The sequence below is a fragment of the Stenella coeruleoalba genome, assembly GCF_951394435.1.
Source record: "Stenella coeruleoalba genome assembly, chromosome: 14".
Taxonomy (NCBI): domain Eukaryota; kingdom Metazoa; phylum Chordata; class Mammalia; order Artiodactyla; family Delphinidae; genus Stenella; species Stenella coeruleoalba.
The window spans coordinates 62,419,413-62,445,816 of NC_137160.1; the positions used below are offsets into that span (position 1 = coordinate 62,419,413).

Consider the following 26,404-nt stretch of genomic DNA (forward strand, 5'->3'; position numbering starts at 1 on the left):
CTCTCCGGAAGTGGCGTCACAGCGTGCGCGTGGCGCGGAGCCGCTTCCGCAAACAGAGTCGCGGATAGCTGGACGGTGAGTGTGTGGTTGCAACGCTGGGTTTCGTACTCTTTGTGTGTAGCCGCGTCCGACCCGGTGGAAGAGGCCCTCAGACCGCTGGCAGTGCCGGGTCCGTGGGCGCTGACGCCCCTCCGCGCAGAGCCGGCCCGGGTTCGGGAGGCCCTAGAGCGGCTTCAGGCCCGCCGGGCTGCCGGAGCCGGAGCGGCCGGCCGCCTGGCCTGCGTAGTGGACTGGAACCTGAGCCGGGCGGCGCCGGGGCAGCTCAGTGAGTCCTTGGGCTCGAAGAGACCCGGCCCGCCGGCGGGTTGGGCGTGGAGCTCACCTGCTTGAGCTCGAGTCCCCGGGCCGGCGGTTCCCGTGAAACCTCGGGTGTGACTGCCGCGCAGGTCACCGAGATGCAGGTGTGGTCGTTCATGCGCATCTGTGTTATCTGTCGACTCTGTACCTGAGTTCTTCCTCGAGGGTTCCGAAGGACAGCCCTCTTGGGTCTGGACCTTACTCTTTGTTCACCTTAGACGTTCGGCCTCAGTCTTATCCATCTCTGGGTTCGTTTGGAAATCCGTGTCGTTTATTCTGACCGAATTGTCTTTAGACCATCTCATCTGTGGAAATATCACAGATAAATATAAATAAAATTAACTTTTATTCCCAACAGTGAATTTAGATATTACATTTACAGCTAAAATTATTTATAGCTAAGGATAAGTTACATTGGTTCATTTGAAATTAAAACCAGTTTCTATTTCCTTATTAAGAAATAAATGGTAGGGAGGAGAGGATAGGGACTTGATAGTTTGGTGGATAGTTTTACTAGATAATCATTTTAAGCAGTATTCATAAAATTACTTTTCTGGGTAATTTTTTTCTCTCTGATTCATTTCTTCCTGTTTTGGCACGTCTTGGTATTTTGTTACCTCAAACCTTGGGTAGTGAAAGTTAATATCCCTTGAAACCCTTACCGGTTTAGAGTGACTTGTTTTTACCCATTCCATTAAGCGACTTTATTTCTTTTTCTGTTTCTTTACAGGGAACACCCCCCGCTTCATAATTTTCAGGTTCTGAATTTGCTGAATCTCACTGATTTTTGGACTTTTGCTTTTTCTTTTACATTTGGTTTGAATAATACAGCCTAACATTTTAATAGTATATCAGCTGTAAACTTCTTGAAGACTAATTCACATAGTGTCTTATTGAGCTTCTCTGTAGTAGGCGTTCACTCAACTTGTTGAATGACTTAATAAATTCCTGTCCAATAAATAGCTCACTTATTTTTCTCCCCCTCCCATTTCACACATAGGCTTAAGAACATTTGAAAGAGACTAATGGTCATTAGGTTGCAGGCTGGGTCTTGAAACTTCTTGTCCACCCATTTCTACTTTCTTCACTTTCTACCTAATTCTGACACCCATTACAAAGTAAGGATTTTAGAAGTCAACTGTAGGTTCCCAGACTTCTCCTGTTCTTGGCTTTCAGTGTCCCTAGGCCAAAAGAAATACCTAGCAGTTTCCCTTACTAAATAGTTTAGTCCAAACAATTTAATAAGCGTGTCCTAACAACTTTGTATTTAAAAATAATGCATGGATTGAAAAAAATTGTGTTTAATTCTTAGCTAACCACGAATGCATACTAGTGGAATATGTACATCTGTTGAGTACTGGATATCTTCTCAAGCCTTGAGATCGGATTTGACATCAACTTCGTTTCCTGTTTTACACTGATTTTCTGTGGTACCACCAGTCTCAGCTTCACAAGGTTCTGGTGTCATTTAAAGAAATGTAGTGCAATCTACTCAGTTAAAACTATGCTCTATTTGAAGCTGTATCTGTGATATTTTCCAGATGTCAGATGTCACTACCTTTGCCTTAAATTTTGAAATATTCTCCTGTGTCCATATCGGTTTGTTATAGTGTCCATCGCACATTTGGGGAACCAAGGCTGTAGGGTAAGGATCAGGATAGAAATGGAACTGACTTCATTTACCACGACTTCATCAGTTTTAATGCCAATGGTGACTTTTATGGACAAGATTGTAGAAGTGTTCTGGGATTATAATTAGTACTTCCACATTAGCATTTTCAGAAATTCATATGCAATATATATCAATATTGTTTTCAATATTCTTTAATGAGGTTTTTTAAACTCTTAGTTGATCGCTGAAATTAAATGACTAGTTTCTGGTTTAAATTGTTTTTAAAGTCTTAGCATTACGTTTACAAGTAATATGAAATTTTTGCCATTCCAGTGTTAGTTCATGAAGTTTTACCATCTATTTAAGTAATCAAAAATGGAAAATTCTGCAAAAGCAGAGGAATGTGAAAAGATCTCTCATGAAGAGGCAAAAACATCAATAGATTCAGAAACAGAGTCTTCATGCATTGTTAATGAAAACACAACCTCTCCTGGGACTGGGCTTTCTGAAAAGGCTCCTACTTGTGGGCAAGTAGACACTCCAAAAAAGAGAAAAATGGAGTTTGAAGATGATCTTGTAAAGGAAAGTTCTAGTTGTGGGGAAGACACTCCATCCAAGAAAAGAAAACTTGATGCTGAAATTGCCCCAGAGGAAAAAGGTTCTGGTGGTGATGAAGGCATTTCAAGGAAAAGAAGAATGGAAACTGATGGTTTTCCAGAAGATGAACCTACTGGAGATGGCACTCAGAAAAGGAGAAAAATAGAACTTGAAAATGTTCCTGAAAAGCAAAAGGTATTTTGAGTGTATTTTCTTTTATTCATAATGGAATATGTCAGATTGAAATCTGGAGCAGTTGTGAAATAATACCTTTTTTTTTTTACATAATTTTAATAACTTAAGAATGTTCTTTTTTTAATTTTTTATTTTATATTGGAGTATAGTTGATTTACAATGTTGTGTTAGTTTCAGGTATACAGCAAAATGATTCAGTTATACATATACATATATCCATTCTTTTTCAGATTCTTTTCCCATATAGGTTATTACAGAATATTGAGTAGAGTTCCCTGTGCTGTACAGTAGGTCCTTGTTGATTGTCTATTTTATATATAGTAGTGTGTATATGTTAATCCCAAACTCCTAATTTATCCCTCCCTCCCACCTTACCCCTTCAGTAACCATAAGTTTGTTTTCCAAGTCTGTGAGTCTATTTCTGTGTTGTAAATAAGTTCATTTGTATCATTTTTTAGATTCCACATATAAGTGATATCATGATATTTGTCTTTCTCTGACTGACTTCACTTAGTATGATAATCTCTAGGTCCATCTATGTTGCTGCAAGTGGCGTTATTTCATTTTTTTTATGGCTGAGTAATTTTCCACCGTATATGTGTACCACATCTTCTTTATCCATTCCTCTGTCATGGACATTTAGGTTGCTTCCATGTCTTGGCTATTGTAAATAGTGCTGCAGTGAACATTAGGGTGCATGTATCTTTTCGAATTCTGGTTTTCTTTGGATATATGCCCAGCAGTGGGATTGCTGGATCATATGGTAGTTCTATCTTTAGTTTTTTAAGGAACCTCCATAGTGGTTGTACAGTTTGTACCAGTTTACATTCCCACCAACAGTGTATGAGGATTCCCTTTTCTCCACACCTTCTCCAGCATTTATTGTTTGTAGACTTCTTGATGATGGCCATTCCAACCCGTGTAAGGTGATACCTCACTGTAATTTTGATTTGCATTTCTCTAATAATTAGTGATGTTGAGCATCTTTTCATGTGCTTTTTGACCATCTGTAGGAATGTTCTATTTTTAATAGATATCATCTTAAGATAGAGTAGGGTTTTAACTCTTGTAATTTAGTTATTTTCTATGTAGGTACAACTTCTACTAATGAGATAATTTTTATCTTATTTCGGAAATCTTATTTAACTAGAAACTTGAAAGGTAGTTTTTATAGTTTGCTTTTTCTTAGTACTTTCAAAAACACAACAGTGTAAGGTCCAGATGATTTAATTAGGTGTTCCTAATTAATTTTTAAATTTTGTTTCCCTTTTAACTAGGTGTTCATTTTTTTCCCTTTTTAATTAGGTGTTCATCTCTTTTTTTTTTCTTTTAATTAGGTGTTCATCCTCTTTTTTTTCCTTCGTAATTAGGTGTTCATCTCTTTTGTGTCTGAAGTATTTGAGATTATCACTTACAATGATAAATATCAAGATGATACCCAGCTTTACATTCTTTTCTTAATGTAATTCCTTAAACTATGGTGTTTCCACTTCTTATTAGGGTAGTTACATACAATTTTAGCTAAGCCTGGTATTTAGCAAGAATATTATAAAGCAAGGGATAGCAAGTGATTTTCATCTGGAAATACTATATTGTGGCGGGATCTGAGTTGGAATCTGCATTACTCAATGAATGAGTAAAATTCTGCCATCACTCCTCAGGAAGAAAGTAGCAGATAAGCCACATGTTTGTCATTGGTGGAATGCAAATCTTTGTAACAGAGAGGAGCTTGTATCATAAATGTAGTTTTTAAACTTTTACTAGCAGTGGAACCCTTTTTTCAAGTGAAAATCGTAAACCTTTTACCTATTTTACATGTCAGATGAAACACTGGTTGAGCAGGGGAGTGGGGGGATCTGAAGCCCTTTACCTTCCTGGCATTTTTGCAGAATGCTTAGGGTCTTAGATAGAGAGCGCAAATTGAAACTTGAATTAGGTTAATAGCAAATAATAGAAATCACTGACACTGAACATAGCCTGTTGAGTTCCCATCTCTTTGTGTATATTATCTCACTTAATGCCCACAACAATTTTATAGTAATATAATAAATGTATTATTTCTATTTTATATTCTTGTAGGAGCTTCATCCACTGACTGACATTTACTGAATTGAATAAATCAGAACTCTGGAAAAGTACTGGTTTTATTAATACATTAACACCAAAATTCTATAGATGAAAATCAAGATGAAAATTTTTTAATGTTTTTAAAAATAGGGAACAGGGGAAAATCTTCCATGTGATTACAATTAGGATTTCTGTGGTTATGCCATTGCTGAATGAAGTTTACCAATTTCAGTAGTATTTTATCCGTATATAGGTCAGATGCTCTTTTAGACTAATTTTTTTCATGTTCAGCTTCTTAATTTTATTCAATTCTTTTATTTTCAGAACTTGGAAGAAGGACACAGCTCAGCAGTGGCCGCTCACTACAATGAACTCCAGGAAGTTGGTTTGGAGAAACGTAGCCAAAGTAGAATTTTTTACCTAAGAAACTTTAATAATTGGATGAAAAGTGTCCTCATTGGTATGTTTGTTTTTTGATTTATAGTTTTGAATTTTTAATTTCAGCTTATGTCTCATTTTTACTCCCCAAATGGTTAATCATACACAAAGCTACTAGGTCTTTAGTTACTATTCATTTAATCATCAAAGCTTGGCTTTATAAGACTGGAGCCAAAACTGAAACTAAGCCTTTTAGGTAAATTTTTTTCATATTTACTTATGATTGACTACATAAGATAGCAATGAGTGTTTAATTAATATTAAGTTGATGAGTTAATCAGGCTTTCAGAAGGCAGCGTGCTTTTACATTTAGAATCAAGCTAACCTAGTGCTATTAAATAATCTATTTTACTCTAATAGTTTTGGAGCAATGATATATTGTTGAATTAAACATTTGGGTTCCATTAGGTCAAGAAAATGGACAGTGCCATGATCTTTTATCTCTAGGCCTTTAATGAGTTGGTAAAGGTCATCATGTGTATTGATTGTCCATTGAACTTGTTTTTTCTTCTGGGGAGAAATAAAGTTTACTTTGAGGATTGATGAAGACATTCAGCTTTTTAGACAGCATTTTATGTATGGAAACTCACCTTTGATATTAAAATGGAAGTCAGTGGAGGAAATATGATTCAGAATATATTTATTGCTTTGTGTACAAGTATATTAAATAGTCACTTACCTGAGATTAGAGAATTTTTAAAAGCCAGTAGATTTTGGAGTTTTTCACAGAAAGGTTTTTTTTAAATTTTGGTTTCTGTTTTTGTTTTCTAAAAAGCCAACCTCAGAAAAAGTGAGAATGCTTTCATATTTACACTGAAAAGAATAAAGTGCTAATTATGGCTACTTTCTACTAGTTTTAACAATAATTTAGTAATTTTAAAAGATAAATTATCCGTTCTGAGAAGTGTCAGGAGTGGGAACTAGACTCATTATTTCGAACACATTTTAATATTTTTCTTTGTTTTATTATAAAAATAAGACTTATTTGACTCTGCTACTTGTCAGCCAAGGTAAATGAATAAACGAACTTCTTTTTATTTATTTATTTTTTTTTAGGTTACTTACTATGGCATTTTTGCTCTATACTCGTAATCTTTGGTTGCTGTTCCTAATTTCTTTTCAGTTTTTCTCTTCCTTTCCTCATCATCCTCAGTAATGCAGATAAGTTATCATTGAGTATTTTTCCTAATGTGTTGTTTATTTATGTATTTATTCATTGAGTAAATATTTTTAAGTTCACTATTTTTCACATTGTTAGTTGTATTATTTTTATAAACAGGGATATGGGTAGTTTTTAAAAACACGTATGTCAGACTTGGCAAAAATTTATCTCTCAGCATATTTATGGTATTATTTCTTCTTCAGCTGTTCCAGCAACTCTCTCAATGGGTGCTTTGCTATCTGCACCTGTCTTTCTGGTCCTGCTGTAATCAGTGTGGTCTGTGCCAAATTCCCTTGCTGCCTTTTTTCTTTTTCTTCTCAACACCCATTCTTTGTCATTCATTTTCGCTTCCTTTTTGCTACTTATAGCTAGTGATAGTTGAGTATGATGCTTGAATGTGATAAAGATATCTTTGAATAATGTTTCATGAAGATTTCCCCTCATTAATCTTATGTGGAAATAAAGAGATTTTATAATTCTTATTTTCACTCTTTCCGTATTATATTTTATGCTGTTTTTTTTTTAAGATTCATAGCAGAAAGTTGAATATGGAACACTTGTACTTCTGTGACAGAGAAAGGCAGAAGTACTTATACAGAATATTCTAGCAGTCAAAATAGTACACATAAGAAATAGAAAACATTAAACTCAGAATGATAGACAGGAAGAGTAGATCTAGGATTCAGTATTTTATCCAATTTTAGAATTGCTGAATATTTCATTGTCTAAGAATATTAATATGCCTTTAACTTATGTTTGAACCATTTGGCTATTGATGTAAGGGACATGCTAATGTTATTCATTGGATCTTAATGTGATTTTTGGTAGATTGGGATAAAAGACTCCATTTTTATTTCAGAGTTTTTAAGAATTCTGATGATAGTAAAATTAAGAGGTATGTATAGTTTTTTGACTAGTTTAGAGGTAAGCTTGACATCTTTTATCAAAACCAAGGTCTCTTGTGATCCCATAATTGTTACATGTATAGTAAGCTAAACACTTAGCTTTGGAAAGAGAACTACAAAAAATTATGAATAATTTTTTTCTTATCATGAGCAAGTGTTGGGTATTCTTGTATTAATTAGAATTTAAAATGTTTGCTATTGACCCACCAAGGTCACGTGGCTTCTTTGTACTATTAAACTTCTTTTTAATAAAATGAGAGAGAAAAAATAAAATGTTTGCTATTTAATGTTGAATCAAATTCTGAAAATAACCTTCAAAAACCTGTCTTAGCTTCTAAAATACCAGACACATACTCTTTCATCTTTAATGCTGAAGGATCAAGTTAATTAACTCTTAGTCAAATTTTGAAATATTTTCTAGAAGTTATGAATTAATTACATAAATGAATGTGTTTATATTACACTAAGTCCCCTACACAAGAACGAGTTTTGTTCTGAGAGCATGTACATAAGTCCAATTTGTTTGTAAGGCTGACAGAGTTAGCCTGGGTACCCAACTAACACAATTGCTTTATAGCACTATACTGTAATAGGTTATCATAACTTCTCACACATATAATACATAAAAAACAAACATAAAATATTTTTAAACTTACAGTACAGTTCCTTGAAAAGTACAGTAGTACATTACAACAACCCGCGCTTCTTAGCAGTACCAGCTACATCACCACTGCTTTTACAATAGCTTCTGGACCTTCGGGGCTTGAAATAATACTGTACTACTGTACTCTGTACAGTACTTTACCGTAAAATACACAAAAGCACAATCACTTGTAGAGCATGCATGTGACAATGTACGCCAGACACATGAACTAACTTACGTGATTGGACATAACGAACACACATTCACATCTTTGAAAGTTCTCTAGTTTGAATGTAGGGGACTTACTGTACGTGTCAGGCAGAAGTTAGTAGGTTATTAGGAGTAACAGTTTATGCTTTAGTAAAAATGGAGAAGAGATCATTTGTTATGACTTAATTTTCTCTTTTAGGAGAATTTTTAGAAAAGGTGCGACTGAAAAAAAAACGTGATATCACTGTTTTGGACCTGGGATGTGGTAAAGGTGGAGATTTGCTCAAGTGGAAAAAGGGAAGAATTGACAAGCTCGTTTGTACTGGTAAGACAGATAATGGCATGGGAAAGAATAATTTGTGGTCTGTCAGGTAAATGTAAATAAGAAAGACCTCATTATGGACATAATACCAAAATACCTTACCACAAGATGTCTGGGGGCTAGGCATGAGATGGGTGTTTTCTAAAATGAGTAATGAGACTTTACTGATGGTGTTAAAAACAAGGATGATTGGAGTCATGTTGGACTCCATGTTTGAAGCATAAACTTGGAAAGGCTTTCACTGGTCAAAGATAGGATATTTTCTTCATTAAAAAAGAGAGTGATTACAAGGGACTTCCCTGGTGGCACAGTGGTTAAGAATCCGCCTGTCAATGCAGGGGACACGGGTTCGAGCCCTGGTCTGGGAAGATCCCACATGCTGCGGACCAACTAAAACTAAGCCCGTGCGCCACAACTACTAAGCCGGTGTGCCTAGAGCCCGTGCTCCACAACAAGAGAAGCCACCTCAATGACAATCCTGTGTACTGCAACAAAGAGTAGCCCCCACTCGCCGCAACTAGAGAAAGCCCGCGCACAGCAACAAAGATCCAACGCAGCCAAGATTAATTAACTAATTAATTAATTAATTATTTTAAAAAGACAGTGATTACAGTGGATTGAAACATGAAATAAAGGGGAAAAATCTCGTTCACACTTGGAGGGAGCAAGGAAACTTACTCATTCTGAAATTCATAAACTAAGGGAGGAAGTGGCGAGTATTTATCTTCTCTAACCCTGTATAAACCATATTTCAACGTAACCAAATGGTTGAAAAGAAAAATACCTCTTTATTGAAAAATCATGATGAATAAATTTTTCCACTCTTGGTAAAATAATAGATCTAAGCTATTAGGTGAAAAGTTGATAGGAACTTAACTGGATGAATCAAGTGCCTGAATCTGCTGGTCAGTCTTAACCCTGAAGAGGGACAAGATGATGTCATGTTCCTTGCTGTGGGAAGTGCCCAGCACCACCTGTGGAGTAGTATTGCCTAAATCGGCACTTGTCAGAGTTTTTGGTTTTATGACCACAGTACATTCTTAAAAATGATTGAGGACCCCAGAAAGCTTTTGCATATGTGGTTATATCTGCTGATTATAGAAATTAAAACCAAGAATTTAAAAAATATTTATTACAGATAAAATGTAGTGAGAAGACTGGCATTTTAAAAGTACTTTTGCAAATTCCTTTAGAGTCTGGAATAATAGAAGACAACTGGATTCTCACACCTGTTTCTGCATCAATATGTTTTGATGTGTTATTTTATTTGATGAGTAGTTGTGAAATGGAGTATTTTAATAGCCTTTTCAGATAATTGAGGATATTCATCTTTGATACTACATCAAAATTCGGCAAGTGGTAGTTCCTTTAAAGGTTAGTTACAGCGTGGAATCTGAAACCATATTGGTGAACTTTTTGTGTTCCGTTATATTTAAATCCATTGGTCTATCTTGCACTTCGCCCTGCAAGATTTTGTAATATTTGGAAAATAATGTTCACTAAAGTTATGCAAATCTTCTAAATGTTGACATCAGGAAATCACATTTGTTTAATATCACCATCGGTCAGAAAAGTCTTAAGTATTGGGAAGATGCCCAGCCGGTGGTGGTAGATAAAAGTTTGTCAGAGTTGGAACTTTCACTTGAAAGCTCAAATTTATCATTGGTAACAAATACAGTCCGTAGTTTTCATGAAATGACAGGCTCATTTTTTTCACTATGAAGAAAAGGTCTGCCAAATTCCAAAGTCTGAATAACCAGTTTGTCTGTCAGTGGTTCTTTAAGTGAAACAATTTTGTGTGAAAAAAGTGGGCAGTACAGCTTACAGCGCAGTCACACCAGTCCTGTTCAGGCAGACTTTGTTATGTAGCAGAAATGTTTTGAAGATTTCATAAAATTAATTTTTACTGCTTATCAAGGACATTCTTAAATGAAATTGGATTTTTTTCCCCCTTTTTTCTTTCTGTGCTGGCTTATAGCAGTGAAGAATATATCAAGTATTACCAGTACCTTTGGTGCCCCTATCTTGTATTCATGACAAAGTACCCACCGTTGCTTTTGTACCTGCAGTGCAAATCTCAACACTGGGAAAAGGCAAATAACATTTTATTAAGAAACTATAAAGAGCTGGGCGTATAGTGTTAGGTTTTATAATCCAAATTGGAATTTAAACTTTCTGCTTTTAACTTTGAATAAGCATTTAAAAATCATGGTAGAACTTTTCTGTTGTCACTACCTATTGAGAAAGTGGTTAATTCCTTTTGAAAAATAAGAGGGCATTTCCGTTGGAACAAAAGACTTTCTTCTCTTTTGTTTTGAAGGAAATAGAACATTTTTGCTTTTCTAAGGCTAGATTCGCTGCCAAAGTTTAAAAGTTGAGATGAAGTCTAGATTTGTGCCATTTTTGCATTTCCGTTTTAACTCTGTGGGCCTTTGTTGACATTACTAATACCCGTCCCCCTTCCAGATATTGCTGATGTTTCTGTCAAACAGTGTCAGCAACGGTACGAGGACATGAAAAATCGTTGTCGTGATAATGAATATATTTTCAGTGCAGAATTTATAACTGCTGATTGTTCAAAGGTATGTATTTTTTTTATTTGTTTTTATATTTTAGTATGAGTAAATGGTTTGCTTTAAAAATCAGCTCATTTTTTAAAAATTTGCTTTGAAACATTAAAAATCTTTAGGACATGGATTTTGAGTTTCAACTAGAAATTCCATTAATGATAAATTTCCTTAAATGACCCAGTGAATACTTCTGGGAATTTTTAGCTTTTAATACTTTTACTTTGGAAATCATTTGTTGCTTCTCTGTTTGGACACGATTTATTTTCTAGTATTTTGAAATAGATCTGCACTTCATTTTGTTTACCTTGTAATTTGTTTGGGTGGTTTCCCAACATATCACAGTCTGGTGACACCTGTTTCCAAATCTCTTTAACAGCTGAAGTTCAAGACTATAGAGGCACTCGAAATGCTGGAAGTCCCCCCCTTGAACATTTCTTTTCTGACTCCTTAGCTCATTGAACTATTATAGATACCTGTAACCCTACACATTTTGTTTGCAGTTGTGAAAGTGGAAGGAAAAGTGCTAGAAAGTTGGAAACCTTTAAAAACACTTCTGCGTTTTAAAAAGGTGTCCCAGGGAGTTCCCTGGTGGTCCAGTGGTTAGGACTCAGTACTTTCACTGCCGTAGCCTGGATTCAGTCCCTGGTTGGGGAACTAAAGATCCCGCAAGCTGCATGGCGCAGCCTAAAAAGTAAAAAATGTCCCAAAGACCAGCTTTGTGTTTTTTTTTAAACCCAAGTTACTGTTCAACATCATTTTACTTCAGTTTTCAAGTAAAGCCAGTTAAAGGTTCAACTCCTTTAAATGTCATGTTTGATATATTTTTTAGCATTATTTCAGAATCTCTAGTTTTTAAAATTACTGTGAAAATGGGAATCAAATTCTATTGAATCAGAAAGAAAGAACGTTTTTATTATGATCTTTATGATATGTAATGAGAAGGAGTAGGTTGGTGGGAGGTCATGTCTACTTTTAAGGATCCTAATTCTAGAAATTAATTCACTAAATTTTTATGTCGCAGCCAACTTCAAAGTCTTGACCCATTTTAATTTGTTTCAGGAACTTTTGATTGATAAGTTTCGTGACCCAGAAATGTGCTTTGACATCTGCAGTTGTCAGTTTGTCTGCCATTACTCATTCGAGTCCTATGAGCAGGCTGACGTCATGCTCAGAAATGCATGTGAGAGACTGAGCCCTGGAGGCTATTTTATTGGTACCACTCCCAATAGCTTTGAATTGATGTAAGTACTTTTATATGTTGTGGTTTATAAAATACTCAAAATTAAGCTTATTTTAGAGTAGCAAGTGTTTATTAGGAATAAAGTTTACAGAACATGCCGTGTTGATCTTATAAGGGCTGAGCACTTTGATAATGTATTTGAGTAGATACTCAAATTTTAAGTTAAAAAGTTAGATTTGCAGATGAACCTTTAAAACATCTTTCTGTGTAAGTTGGAGATTGATGTTACTTCCAGCCAAAAAGCCAGAGGTGGTATTGCTAGACAAACTCCAGATCAGATGTGAGGCATTGGGACTTAACCAGCTGTCATGATAGTGAAACCTACTTCCAGCATAATTTTATTAGTGAGATTGTTAATGATCTTTTAGTGTATCGCTTCTTAAAAGTAGCTCAAATCCAATTAAAAGCTAATCTTTATAAAATTGCATCATGTGTGTGTCCCCCTCCCATATTTAATCTGATCAAAATAAATTTGACCTAATAACAAATTTAATCTTTTTGTTTTGGTTTGGGGATAACTTTTATAGAAGACGCCTTGAAGCTTCAGAAACAGAATCATTTGGAAATGAAATATATACTGTGAAATTTCAGAAGAAAGGAGCTTATCCTTTATTTGGCTGCAAATATGACTTCAACTTGGAAGGTGTTGTGGATGTCCCTGAATTCTTGGTCTATTTTCCATTGCTAAATGAGTAAGAATGTCATTAATCTGTTAACTATTCTCTTTTTACGTAAGAGAGAAAGAAAAGGAAAAAAAAATCAGTATTTATGTTTGTTTCTTATTTTAAGTGGAATCCTAAGAAGAAGTATAGCCTTATTTAAAAAAAATAATAATAATAACTTCAAATCCAGGGTTGGTGGCATAGGTCTCTTGCAGCCTTACTCATTTAGTTTCTTTTATTCCTGGAATTATTTCATCCTGTAGGCAAGAAAGGGAGCCTGTTGCCTGCGAGTTGTGGGAGAAAATAACTGACACTATAAATAGCAAAAGACTTGTTTTTAGGTAACTGCTGGTACTTTGGTAACATAAAATGAGTCTTCCCAAAGTAGAGATCCTCCTTTTGACAGGGATAGGTATTAAAAGTTGTTTTATATTTCTCTATAGTTTATGAAATGGCCTCTGTCTCACGGGCAATGGCAATAATAAATTGATTATTCAGGAATGAGTAATCAGGAATTCCTGATTCAGGAATGTATTCACTCATGCACCTGAATTCCTAGGAGTCCTGGCAAACCACAGGCACAGGGAAAGCTGAGGTTTCAGGTAAGGCCCCAAGGCCTTTTCTTGGTCTTGGGGGTCTCCCTGATAGGGAACGTGGAGGAGTCCAGTTAAATGCAGGCCATGTCACAGCTGACCAAACATTTCCTTCTTTTTAAAACAAAGCCTTTATTAACTGAGGAAGAGGAAGAGCTTTACTTTTTTACTTATATTTGGCTGCTGATTATTTGAATTGTGTCTCAGGCAGCTTGTAAAATTATGGGTGTAGGATTTTCAGGAGTTCTACAATATATAAAAAATGATATACAATAATATGAGAAAATGAAGTAGCATGTGACTAAACATGGAAAATACTATGCACAATATAAATATGAACTATAAAATTAAAAAATTTATATCACATTTTCCTTATAATTAGCAAACTTTGGGGAAATGTTATGCTCTTCAACTTTATGAAAGAAAAATATTAAACATTTTTAGTATGTTTTATATGTTTGGTATGTTAGCTTGGTGTTTGGGGTTGACAAAGTTGGTGATTTAAGTATTCACCAAAATATAAAGAATAAAATGAAAGTTTTTTTTAAAAAATGCTAGGCATACACTAACAATTTTTTTTGCTTATATTGCCTAATGATTATAAACATATAAAGTCATAAAGTATCACTTTAATATTTTAAATTTTTTTTAATTATTTAAGACAGGTATTCATTCAGGGAGACAATCAGAAAATGCATAGGGATTTTGAGATACCCTTCTGCCATTTCGTTAATTAGCTTTTACATGGCAAACCTATTCAGATTGGTCAAATTGAGTCTCAGTTCTTTGTAATTATGGTATTTCTTAGGGTTAAAGCTTGGTTTCATTTGTAAAGTCTCATTTTGGATATTTATGATAGAAAATGAACTACCTGGAATAGAAGAGGCTTTTATATTTACTCATGTTGTCTTTCCAAGGAGCGCTAATGCTAATTACAGGGACTCCTGCCTTACGTATGCCTCTTACATGCAAATCCAAGTGGCCCGCAAATGTTTCCTTCACTCTGTCCCCTCATCTGTCACCTCACAAGTCCCCTTTCAGACTTTTTCCCTTTCTTCCTCTCCTTTTGTGCTACCTGAAATCATCCTCAGGTTCCCTTTTGTTGTCTACAGCTACATAGTAATCAACTTCAGCAAATGCACTCGGAAAAAATAACACACGCAAAGCATAACGGGAGACCTAATGTCATTGAGGATTTAAGGAAGCCACCTTGGAAAAAGTGATGTTTAAGTCAACATCTAAAGGCTGTCTAGTTGGCCAGTTGGAGACTGGAAGGGAGAGTGTTCCAGGCGTAAGGGACCCCGAAGTGGGATGGACAGAGCTTGGCTAGTTCAAGGAGCTGAAGGAAAGCCATTGTGACTGGGCCTTAAGGAATCAGGGCCCAGCTGGCTCAAGATGAGGCAGCACTCCTGTATAAATGAGTGCCTTAGAGGCCATGTTAAAGGCTTTTGAATTGTGCCCTAAGTGTGCTGGAGAGCCAGTGAAGGGTGTGAAGGAGGGACGTGACCTGTGCACTGCTAAAAGCATAATCTGGCTGCAGTTGGAAAATTGGTTGAGGAAGGGTAAGAATAGCAGCGAAACGAGCGAAGTGGTACAGCTGTGTGGTGATGGTGTTGGAGCAGGATGGTGGCGAGTGACGGGGTCAGAAGTGGGCCTGTTTGAAGTGTGTTGTATAGGTAAACGGAGAGGACATAGTGGTGTGCTGAACACTGGGCATAGAGAGGGGGAGGCGTGGATCATTAGATAGATTTACTGAAATAGCAAAGACTGGCAGAAGAACAGGCTAGTGGGATTCAGCCCTGGAGGTGGAGAGTTAGAGCACCCCTGTGACAGTCCTGGTGGAGATTTCTAGGGAGCAGTGCAGTGACAGAGGCCAGGACTGAGCTACCGTAGCTGTTGGCAAGCTGTATACATCAGGGAGTGACAGTGAGCAAGGTTCTGGGCCACACTTTTCAGAACCATGACTTTTGGAAGTTGGGAAAAGAAACCTGTAAAACAAACTGTGAAGAAGCAGTTCAAGATGTAGGATAAAAATTAGTAGTGTGTCTTGCCAGGGAATCCAGTAGATGAAAGAGACTATTTTAAGAAGGAAGTTGGCCACTATTTTCAATGCCACTGTGAGGGATCAAGTCAAATGAAATGGAGTTGGTAGAAAAGTGTTCCTTACAGCCTGTGGTCCCCATCTCACAGCCTTTCATTTCATTTCCTGGCCTGTTATGTTACTGGAGTTCCCTGTGACCCAGTGAGATTTAACTGCACATTTCCTTCAGGTCAGTGGTGTGTTGCCCTTCACTCATTTTCCATGGTCCTCTTGTGAATTTGTAAAGGTTTTTAGTTAAGCCCAGAAGGTGTTACTGTTGCGTGTGGAATTACAAATATTTTGGAAGCCTTTTCATTAAATCATCTTTTTTGGACAGAATGGCGAAGAAGTACAATATGAAACTAGTCTACAAAAAAACATTTCTGGAATTCTATGAGGAAAAGATTAAGAACAATGAAAATAAAATGCTGTTAAAACGAATGCAGGCCCTGGAGGTGAGTATTTAGAAAAGGTGTAAAAATTCCAGGTGGTAATAAACTTGTTTGGCTGTCTCTGAGATTTCTTTCAAGGCCATGTACACACTCAGTATTTATATAAGTTACACAGCTTATTGGTGCCAACTCTAGACTCTTCAGCACCTAGGACAGAGCTTTTTTTTTTTTTTGGCGGTACGCGGGCCTCTCACTGTTATGGCCTCTCCCGCGGACGCGCAGGCTCAGCGGCCATGGCTCACGGGCATGTGGGATCTTCCCGGACCAGGGCACGAACCCGTGTCCCCTGCATCAGCAGGCGGACTCTCAACCACTGCGCCACCAGGGAAGCCCTAGGACAGAGCTTTAACATAAGAGTTCTCAACCTCAGGACTGTTGGCATTTGGGGCTGCTCTGTGCCCTGTAGGATGTTCAGCAGCACCCTGGCCTCTCCCCACTATGGAAGTCCAAAAAACTAAATACTTTTTAAACAACAAACACATAGCTAAATTTCTAATGTCTGATCTTACTGTAGGATACTTATAAAGGGGAAAAAGAAGATAGCAAAGTAAACATTCCTGGATCAGTTTCTTAAAAATTCTTCAGGAAGATGTACATCTAAAGTGGTTCCTTGCTAGCTAGTTTGTTGTAACAGGGCAAAGAAAGGAATTAAAAGAGTATATAACCTTTACAGAGCAGATGGTTGCTACATGAGTGTGTAATTCATTGTTTTTATTTATGTGCATTACAAAGCACTTTGTAGCATAAAGAGATGTTAAAATGGATTAAAAATAGTGCTCAAAGTAATTTGAATAAACATTTGTCCAGCATACCTTTTAGAACAGCATTGTTTTGAGGCCCTTCTTCAGATTTTATGTAAATATGGAGACAACCTGTATTGGAGGCTGGATATTTTCCTTCTCTTCTGGAACTCCCAAGGTTCTGTTGACTGAGCATTTCGTTTGTATTATTTCCAGTTGCTGTTCATACTTCCATGGCTGCTAAGTCACCATAATGTTCAAATGAATGTTTAGCCCTTCTGATAACTTCCTTCAGCTTAGAGTCGTAACAGAAAAAGCCTTTGACCAGGAGTCAGGTGGGTAAAGGTGTTTGCAGCCAGTGGTCCTTGGTGGCAATTCAGGATGCTATTCAGTCCCTGTGTAGACTCTGTGATTGTAGATACTCTGATCATGCTCATTGTTGACCATGGCAGCTGCTTTGTTCAGAGAGGATTCCCTTCACTCCTTTTTTTTTTCATATTTCAAAAGTATGTGTAGTTTGTATTCCTGAAGTAATACTTAAAGATTACTGTCTTAATTATTTTATTTCAGTGATTGTGTGTTTAATTCTGAATTGTAAATTTCAGTGTAATGTCTCAACTAGGAGTTTCACTTGCTTCCCTAGCCATATCCTGCAAACGAGAATTCCAAACTTGCATCTGAGAAGGCAGATGACTATGAACATGCAGCAAAGTACATGAAGAACAGTCAAGTGAGGTTGCCATTGGTAAGTTTTTATTTTTTAACATGCTTTATAGGAAAATGGAAACTTAGGAAATTATTTCACTGATTTATAATACTTGAGTTCACTGAGTTGCAAATCAGATATACAGTAGTCTGTTTCCCCTAAGTTGTGATAACTTTTTATAACTGTAGAATATAGAATAAAATGTACTTTAACGAACTGAGAATGGAGGAAATAAGGATGGGAGAAAAGTTATAGGCTTGGCTTGAGAGTTTTCTTGCTATACCATTGTATCTTTACCTGGACACTACTGACTCGTGGTGTTCCATAGATAAAATTCAGGGGCTTATGAACTTAGATGGGGAAAAATTACATCTTCATTTTCTCTGACTTCTATGTGGAAGTTCACATTTTCCTTAATTATGAATGCTACATAATTATCACTTCTTCAAAATTATATTAGTCACTAAACTTACCACTGTATATCTTGTTACTCAGTGCCTTTGCAAAGTAGCAAGTACATCACTAAATACAATTTATTTCCTTTGTATGATACATACTTTATTTTGTGATTTCCTTTGTAAAAACACAAAAATCTTATTCCCTCCTGCAGTATTATTTGATGTTTCAAGATAGGCCTCTTTTTTTTTTTTTTCCATTTTCCAAGTTAAAAAATGTAAGCTAGATAATTTTTCCAGTTACACACGAATACCCTCTTTATGCAGATTCACCCTTTGGTTGAGACTCAGTGGTTTAGAGAATTGGCAGGAGCGCAAAAGTGGTGAGAAGATGGCATTAAAGGTTAATCTCATTGATTTATTTTATATTCAGATCACAATAATATTAACAGTAAATTGTATGTGTATTTATAATGAAGTTAGGGTTTTGGAGACCTCTGTCCATTATTGAAAAATAAGTATATATGTACTTGCATATTCAATCTGAAATTTTCTTTTTTTTAAATTTTAGGGAACCTTAAGTAAATCAGAATGGGAAGCTACAAGTGAGTATATCATCAGTGTAGATTTACTGACATTTTCAAAAATTGCTTCAAAGTGATTGTTAAAATCTGAAAACTTTAGAATTTTTCTGACATATATTAATTTGTATGAGGGGGTGATTGTGTTATACACAAAATTCCTATAAATGTCTGATTCCCCATCTTGCACGGCTATTTAGTGCCAAGAGAAAATATATGCAGGATGTTCCTCGTAAACTTTGACGAGCATTCTTAAACATTTTCATTGTCTACTTGTTACCGTGAAGCCATCTGTATTTGACATCTTTACCTTACATTTCTGCTGGAAATTTTGGCTTATGGAGCAGTTCCATGTATTTTATTTGATTCTGGCCTCTCTGGCATTGACAGTGAGGTCATAATAAATACTAGAACATTTAGTGAAGCAGCACTGAGCAGGATGTTTTAGAGGGTGTGTGGTTGGGAACAGCCATGATGTAGAGACATTCTGAAGTGAGGCACCTGTCTTTGGAGGAGAGGTCAGAGGCCTGGCCAGTCTGTGAAGTCCCAGAGCCTCCCTGCCAGGATGTGATACCCTTATATGGTTGCTCTGACGACTTAAAAGGTAGTTCCCACTCTTTGGTTAAATATTTGTTGATTATGTTGAAGGAAAAATCAAAGGTAATCAGAGATAACCCATTTGATAAACATTTTGAATATTAACTTACATAAAGATCTATGAAAGGGCTTTGGAGGATAAAAAAATAAATGTTACCTCTCTGCCTTCCAGAAGTGTACTATCCAGTAGAAGAAACAGACATAAATAAGTGACTTTTGGGCACACTGTTTTACATGCTGAAGTTCCTGTAATGGGGAAAACAGATGAAGGAGAGATTAATAAAAACTAGTGAAATCTGGAAAATAATAATAGTTCATATTACTGAGTGTTTAGCTTGGGCCCAGTCGCTGTTCAAAACTTTTCCTGTGTTATGCCTCGTTTAATCCTCACAGCTTTGTCAGTAGACTACTATTAATTCTGTCTTCTTTTCACAGATAGGAAAGCAGGCAAATAGCTTGGCTGAGGTCAGAGAGCTAGCCCAGGTGCTCCACACTCGCAGCCATGGCCTCATGGACACCCACGGAAAGGAAAATTCTTAGAACTTGCTGATTTGGAGAGAGAGGAAAAGGGAAGAAGGCACACTTTGATCCAGTTTCAGAATATTGGTGACCTCGGTAGAAATGGGATTGGAAGATACTAGAGACGTAATCTCTGGCAAACGTAGAAATATGTGCAGAAACCGACACATTTCTTTGGTTTCCCTGGAGTGGAGATATGCCAACTACCTTAGATGTCCCACCAGTTCCAAAGTGCTGTGTAACAGAACGACCTATGTCAAAGGTCGTGATGGTGGTGCTGGCTGCAGATGAGCACTGTATTTTTATATTAAACATGGACTTCAGCAGTAATATACAAGTGAAGAATTAGATGCTCCCAGACAGTTGAAGAAGAGGTGGGTTAGAGAGGAGAAAAGCAATAGGAAAGGAACAATGGCCAAAGGGCAACCAGGGTCAGTGTGTCAGGGTCCATCTGCCCTGTGATGAATTACATTTTTCTAACCTGGAGGGCTTTGTGGGCTGGTGCCACAGTCTAAGAAGCTATATTTTAGACTCCTACTGGTCTAATCATTTAGCTCGTATTACCAGAGCCTGCTGCTCCTCTAGAAGATGCTTTAAATGTGGAAGAAAAGAGAATTGTTGCTGATCTGCTTTTAGAAGTGGTTTAAGTTTCTTTTGTTTAAATCCCAGTTGAAATGCTGGCACAGAAGGTGTTTTATATAATTAGTGAGACTTCCAGAATTTTTGAGTAAGAAAGGAGAGAAAGTTATTCATTGCTGATCTGAAATTAAGCGCTGGTTTTATATGACCCTAGATCCAGGCAGGTCAGGACTGCCAGGTTATCTGCAGTGGGTATAGATGTGTTTGGGGTGGGTTTGGCAGCGTTTGCTGCAGAAAGAGCACTTGGAGTGCACGGCAAGCTCAGCAATGCCAGCCTGTCCTGAGCCTCAGGACTTGCCAGTGAGTGCTTTAGGCTGCTCTGCTTCCTTCCCCTCAAGAAGAATCCACAGTGTTGATGATCACCCTGCCTATTTTCTCCCCATCTGTCTATTCTGCTGCCAGCCATATTTATTTCTCCTAAAAGACTCAGGAGCTAGAGAATGAGTAAAGAATAGCATGACCAGAATGATGTTAGGGGAGACTGCCGTGGTGCTCCTGTGCAGGCTGGGTTGGAGAGGCCGAGGACTCGAGGATTGGGAGGCCCTTATGTGGTCTGCTGTCCTTCATCCGTCCCCTGTTCTACAGTTGACCCAAGGGGCGAGGCCTCCTCATCACGTGGCTTCTTATCTCGACTTGCTGGGTGAATGTTCTAGTGAACACCCTGAACATTTTTGTGATGTTTTGAGGATTTTTCTTCTCAGTCGTTTTCATAATCATAAAATCTATCAGTATCTTAAAAGAAGATATAAGAAGTTTGAACTTCATTGTGGTTCAGAATGGGGAACCATAGATGCATTTAGATGTCTTTGAGTGAACACATCAAAGCCGGAAACCTTATTTAAGGGAGAGTGCTCTTGGGGCTGGGACTGTCGATTATCATGTGGCTTTTGGCTCACTTTCCTTACCAGGCCCTACGACACAACCACTGGATAACTGGATGAATTTTAACATGCACGTTATATGTGTTCCTTACCATTTTTATTAGGGTTTTTTTCCCCTCCTGAGTAGCAAACTTAGATTACCCCTGCACTCATAGTAGTGCAGTTATTCCAGGTAAAAAGAATTAAATCGTAAGGTTTTCCAGTTTTCATTTTCTTTGCTTTTATACTTTTTTTTTTTCCTCAAACGGTCAGTAGAGATTTTTAGAGCTGTTAAATTGGTTTTCTCCAGGGCTGTGATGTCACTATTACAGTAAGTGGATATTTGTGTTCAAGTAAGCAGATATCCCATATCTGCCTAAGTATGACTCAAAATTATTGAAGAACTCCTAGAAATAATGGAACTTTTCCTTTTCAAAAGCTGCTTGAGAATTTTCACCAAATTATGAACAAGACCAAGATTGTTGCCCTGAGGATGTGAGAAACCAAGCTCTAACTTTAATTGTTTTCTTTTCAGGTATTTACTTGGTTTTTGCATTTGAGAAGCAGCAGTGAGCACATCACATATGCAGTAGCACCAGAACAGCTGTGTTCTTTCTTGTACAGATTTGAATGGTCCATCTTCCATAGATCTGACATCCTTGTTTAATTTAATTATTCTCAACGTGCAGGATGCTGCTGGAAACTACAGTGTATAAATTCAACATTTGCTGTCTGTGACAGATGAACTTTGTGTGTGTATATAAGAGTGAGTCGGGACCTTTGTCTTTAAAAATCTATTTTTAAGTAATGTTCTAAGAATTCCATTTGCCTCCACTCTCTTAGCTCATAAAAATTATAAAATGACTTGTTAAAACCTCTGAGTTCTTTCGCCAGTGCTCTGCTTTGTCCAGTGTTTATTTACAGTATTAAATTTATTGCAGTTGTAGAATTGGTGAGAGAGTGTACTGATTCGGAGGTGTGTGTACTTATTTCCTTAGTTTTGTTAGTGTTTTTCAAGATTAAATGAATTGCGTTCTGTACAATTGAATGTAAGTGTTCAACATATATTGCTAAAATTATAAGTTTAAAACTAAATTTTAGATGGTCATAAAAATTAATTACCTAGAATTTTAACCAGTTATTAAATTTCATTATAAATAATAACTACTTCATTTGCTAATATGATGCAGTTTTAGAACTAGATAGAACATTTCAAATTCCAGCATAAAATTGTTTTGGATTTGGGGAGCTTTCTCTTAAGAGTTTCTTACAATAGCAATGACTGTTTCTAATTATCAAGGATGTAATTCATATCTTTACTGAACCAAAATGCCGTAGGTGCTTTTCTCAATGTTTGGTGAACCTCTCCCATGTGAACCTGTTTGCACATTTTCTTCAGCTTTATATATGGAACTGCAGTTGGGGTGGCGGGGTGGGGAGCGGGCGGCAGCGTGGTGGTAAAGGAAGCTGACTGAGAGACTTCGTAGGAATTCACCCTGATGATGGGTCTGGGTTATGGGTGCTGCATGCTGTAGGTCCGTTACCCCCTTTGGCCCAGAAACAACCAGTACCTGCTCCTCTGTCACCACGTTGTACTTGGCACAGTGGGTCTGGCGTCTCGTCCCCATTCACAATTTGCATGTGCCATTTCAGAACCCTTAAGAGTTATCAGCCCTGGCTTCTTGTGTGACTCTTCGGAAACTGACACCAGTGTGAATTGTTTTTCTTAATTTATCACTGTTTAGAAAACTTGCCAGTTTTTTATATGTAGTGAAAAATTTAAAGAGCAAAGCAGAGTAATTTATACATGCTCCTTTAAAAATCACTTATTTCATGCATGGTTTTTAAAGACATTTCTTTCTGTAATTATCCAGAGAACTTGTTAAAAAACTGTAGTCTCTTAATTTGTTTATGTGTGTTGATTGTTCACGGTGTTAGAGTAGCAGACCTTCTAGCAGGACAACACAGGTTACCTAACTTCCATTCCTTCCACATCTGTCCATCTCCAGACTGTTACCAGTTTGCAGAAATGGTCATTTGCCTTAGTGGTGGTTCACCATAAGTCATTGGGTAAAATAAATAGTAGCAGTTCTGCCTGGTGGCTGCCATTCACCAGCTGCAGTTTGGTGCTGGTGCTGGTGCTGGGGAGGTAGGGGTGGTGAGCTCTTGGTGTTACATGCCCAGGTTCATTTCAGTTCTGGGGGAGGTGCCAGAAAGTATTGTGATAGTTTGGGTAGAGTATGAAAAACTTCTCTGTTATTTCCTACCACTGTCCTCATGTAATGGTCTTAGTTTATTCTAAGCAAGTCATAAGGCATATTTTTAACCTTCTTCTGCTCTCTCCTACTCCATGGGTAATTTGGGAGAGAGAAGAATCCCCAAAGGATGGAGTAATTTGTGATGGCAAAACCAAGAGGAAAGGAAGGTGGGGTCCCCAGGCCTTTAGTGGATAGAAAGGTGCACAGAGAGCTGGAGTGGGCTCTCGGTCTGAGCGGGCTGGCATGTGTGGAGGGGTGTGTGGAGGCTCGCCAGCCGTTGCCCTTCGAGCTTTGGTGGCCTTGTTGCCTTCTCTGCTTTTCCTCCCTGACGTCTCCTGCTGCAGTTAGGTGTCTGGGCAGTGATTGAAGAAGAACTGCCATCACCAGGGTAAAAGCTTGTGGGACGATTCCACACACATCTGCAGTCTAAATATTTGGTGATTTTCTATCCAAGACTAGTGGAAACTGTTAGGAGTGGTAGGATGGCTTTTCATTGTCAAGCCAGTGATGTAAGCTGCTCTTGGAAGTGGCTCAAGGGCATTTTCAGACCTGCCATTCAGTTTGTCCTCTGAGGATGAAAGTAGAAGTGAGAATCAGCTACAGCATTTGTGGAAAGAAATCGTGAGGAATGGGCTGGGAACCTGGCTGGTTGTGGTGTAACTGAGAGCACACAAATGGAACTCTTTGGCCCTGGAATCCAATAAAGCAAGGGCCCCACGTAGCCAGTGTTCACAGAGAGAACCTGGCCGTTTCCCACTGCATTCTAAGGGGGTTGTCGTAACCTGCGGGTGGTGACTGTGCACTTGGGCCACCAAGCCTCCACTCCAGTGTGACTCCCCAGAGAAATTTGCCTTCAGAGAGAGAAGGATTGATTAGAGACTGTGACTTAAATTAACTAATCTTTGTGATGACTCTGAAAGGTAGATTATCAGTACAGGGTTTCCTAGCCTACCCCTCCCCAAACTTGGAAATTGAGGAAGTATGATTGCTGCCTGAATTCACGTTAATAGTATTTATAGGGCATCAGAGCAGAGTGGTGGGGTACAAGTGAGATGGGCTTGGAGGTGGGAGTGATGTGCATCAGCAGAGGAGAGACCACAGAAGCATTGTCAGCTGTCAGCTGTCAGCTGTCCAGATCTGCAGTCCCTTTAGCTCTTCTGGGTATTTATTCAGCCTGTCTTAGTTTATTGCATTATGTTATTTTGATAAGTCTTCACGTATCCTAATGAGGATTTGGCTTCTTGTGCAAATCTGCCTGTGGGGAAGTACTGCCAGTGTAAATATTCTAGCTACTGAACATGATTAATAAGAAGTGACTTTTTGTTGTCTACCTCAGGTTTTCAAAGTAGAGGCCAGACCCAGGGACCACAGCCCTGTAGTAACAATTGTACCGTAATGCCCATGGCCGTTTGGTCAAACAGGAAGCATGGATGTATGATATCACCACCTCCCTGGTCGATGTTACATCAAATGCTACACACCTGATAGGAAGTTTCTTCATTTCTCACCCTCTGACAACAGCATTTCTTTGAAGGCAGTCGATAACAGTGGCTGATGCATGCATTTATTTAATGATAGACTTATTTAGTAGATATACGTGGGGCTGGGGGACAGCCAGCTCTTCTCCACCTCATGTCCTTCCCAGTTCCTCCTCCGTTCCCATTTAGCCCTGGAGCATGTGTGCCTGCTTCTCACTGCACTACCTAACAAATATAGGGCACACAGGAGTACTCTCCTGGGTTTGCCTGGCGAGACTCGGGTGAGCTCCAAAGCCCTCTGCTACCTAGACTTACCCTAGGCCGTGTGTTCTTGGGGACAGTGTACCCTGGGTAAAGCCATGTTGACAGCTAACATTTACTAAGTTCCTCCCTTATGTCAGTCACTTTTCTAAATGTATTATATGTGATCCTTACAACAACTGTGTGAGGTAAGCACCATTATCCCTGTTTTAATGATGAGGAAATCGAGAGACAGAGAGGACACAAAGTTGCCCACGGCAAAGCCAAGATTTGAACACCCCATAACCCCCAGGTCGGGCCTGCACTGCAGTTGCACATTACATGCCTCCTGGGCGTTAGGCCTAAAGGACTCCTTGCTCATCTGCTACCTGCAACTGGAAACATTAACTATTGGAGCTCCATCCTTTGGGTGCAAAACTGATACTTACTTAAATGTTCCCTGAGAGGAGCATTTACTCCTGAGTAAGGATTTGGGGCAGAGAGAGCAGGAGGGCCCTTGAGTGTACTAGGGAGGAGGGTAAAAAGTGAATAATTCATAGGCAGGAAGGCAGAGGTTTAAACTGGGATTTCACATTTTGGTAGGCCTATTCCTTTAGCAGCCAGTCCTAGAGCAAATCTAGTTTGTTAGGGGCTGACACCATTTGGGAGTGGCAGTTAGGAGTTAAGAGGATGGCGGAGAGGAATCATCTCTTCAGTCTGAGCTGATTATCCAGGCAGAGGCACATTATTTTGTTTTAACTTTTTATTGAAGAGTAACATATATATATATATAAGTTGGTGTTTTTCGCAAACGGAAAACGTGCATATGGTCAGCACCCATATCAAACAATACAGAAGCCCCTCCCGCTCCCTTACAGTAGCTGCCTCCCAAGGGTAACTGCTATCTCAACTTCTAAGAGCATAGGTTACTTTTGTCTGTTTTTGGATGTTATATGAAAAGAATCAAACAGTATGTATTCTTTTGTACTGGCTTATTTGGTCTACAGTGTGTGAGATTTTTGTTGCATGTATTTGTACATGGTTCTTTTTCATGGCTGTATAGTATTCCATTGCGTGAATAAACCACGTTATTTATCCAATGGATGTTTGGTTCATTCCCAGTTTGGGAAATACTATTAATAGCACTGCTTCAAATATTCTAGTCCGTGAACTTTGGGGCACAGGTACTCCTCTCTGCCTAGGAGTAGAATTGCAGGGTCATAGTACAGACATCATGCTAAGCTTTATTGGACTCTACCCAACAGGTTTTCCAAGTTCCAGTTGTC

The 26,404-nt window shown here is 38.0% G+C and overlaps 1 protein-coding gene across 3 annotated transcripts; it reads left to right on the forward strand.

Moving 5' to 3' along the window:
* Positions 1 to 28: 28 nt before the first annotated feature.
* On the forward strand, positions 29 to 22,369 carry RNMT (RNA guanine-7 methyltransferase). 3 transcript variants are annotated; one of them, XM_079943375.1, is made up of 11 exons: positions 29 to 75; positions 2,303 to 2,761; positions 5,153 to 5,288; positions 8,386 to 8,511; positions 10,975 to 11,090; positions 12,138 to 12,319; positions 12,846 to 13,010; positions 15,991 to 16,108; positions 17,489 to 17,590; positions 18,518 to 18,551; positions 19,560 to 22,369. In XM_079943375.1, the coding sequence occupies exons 2-11, from the start codon at positions 2,345 to 2,347 to the stop codon at positions 19,577 to 19,579; spliced, it is 1,416 nt and encodes a 471-aa protein (XP_079799501.1). In that variant the 5' UTR covers positions 29 to 75; positions 2,303 to 2,344; the 3' UTR covers positions 19,580 to 22,369. The 3 variants fall into 3 exon arrangements, with proteins under 3 accessions (XP_079799501.1, XP_079799499.1, XP_079799500.1); XM_079943373.1 differs by having other exon boundaries at positions 21,678 to 22,330; XM_079943374.1 differs by lacking the exon at positions 19,560 to 22,369 and adding an exon at positions 18,274 to 18,349 and having other exon boundaries at positions 18,518 to 18,543.
* Positions 22,370 to 26,404: the final 4,035 nt, after the last annotated feature.

Coding starts and splice junctions, on each gene's coding strand:
- RNMT (XM_079943373.1), top strand. CDS start 2,345: ATGGAAAATTCTGCAAAAGCAGAGGAATGTGAAAAGATCTCTCATGAA. Junction 5,289..8,385: donor GATGAAAAGTGTCCTCATTG/GTATGTTTGTTT, acceptor TTTCTCTTTTAG/GAGAATTTTTAGAAAAGGTG. Junction 18,552..21,677: donor ATCAGAATGGGAAGCTACAA/GTGAGTATATCA, acceptor TTTTCTTTTCAG/GTATTTACTTGGTTTTTGCA.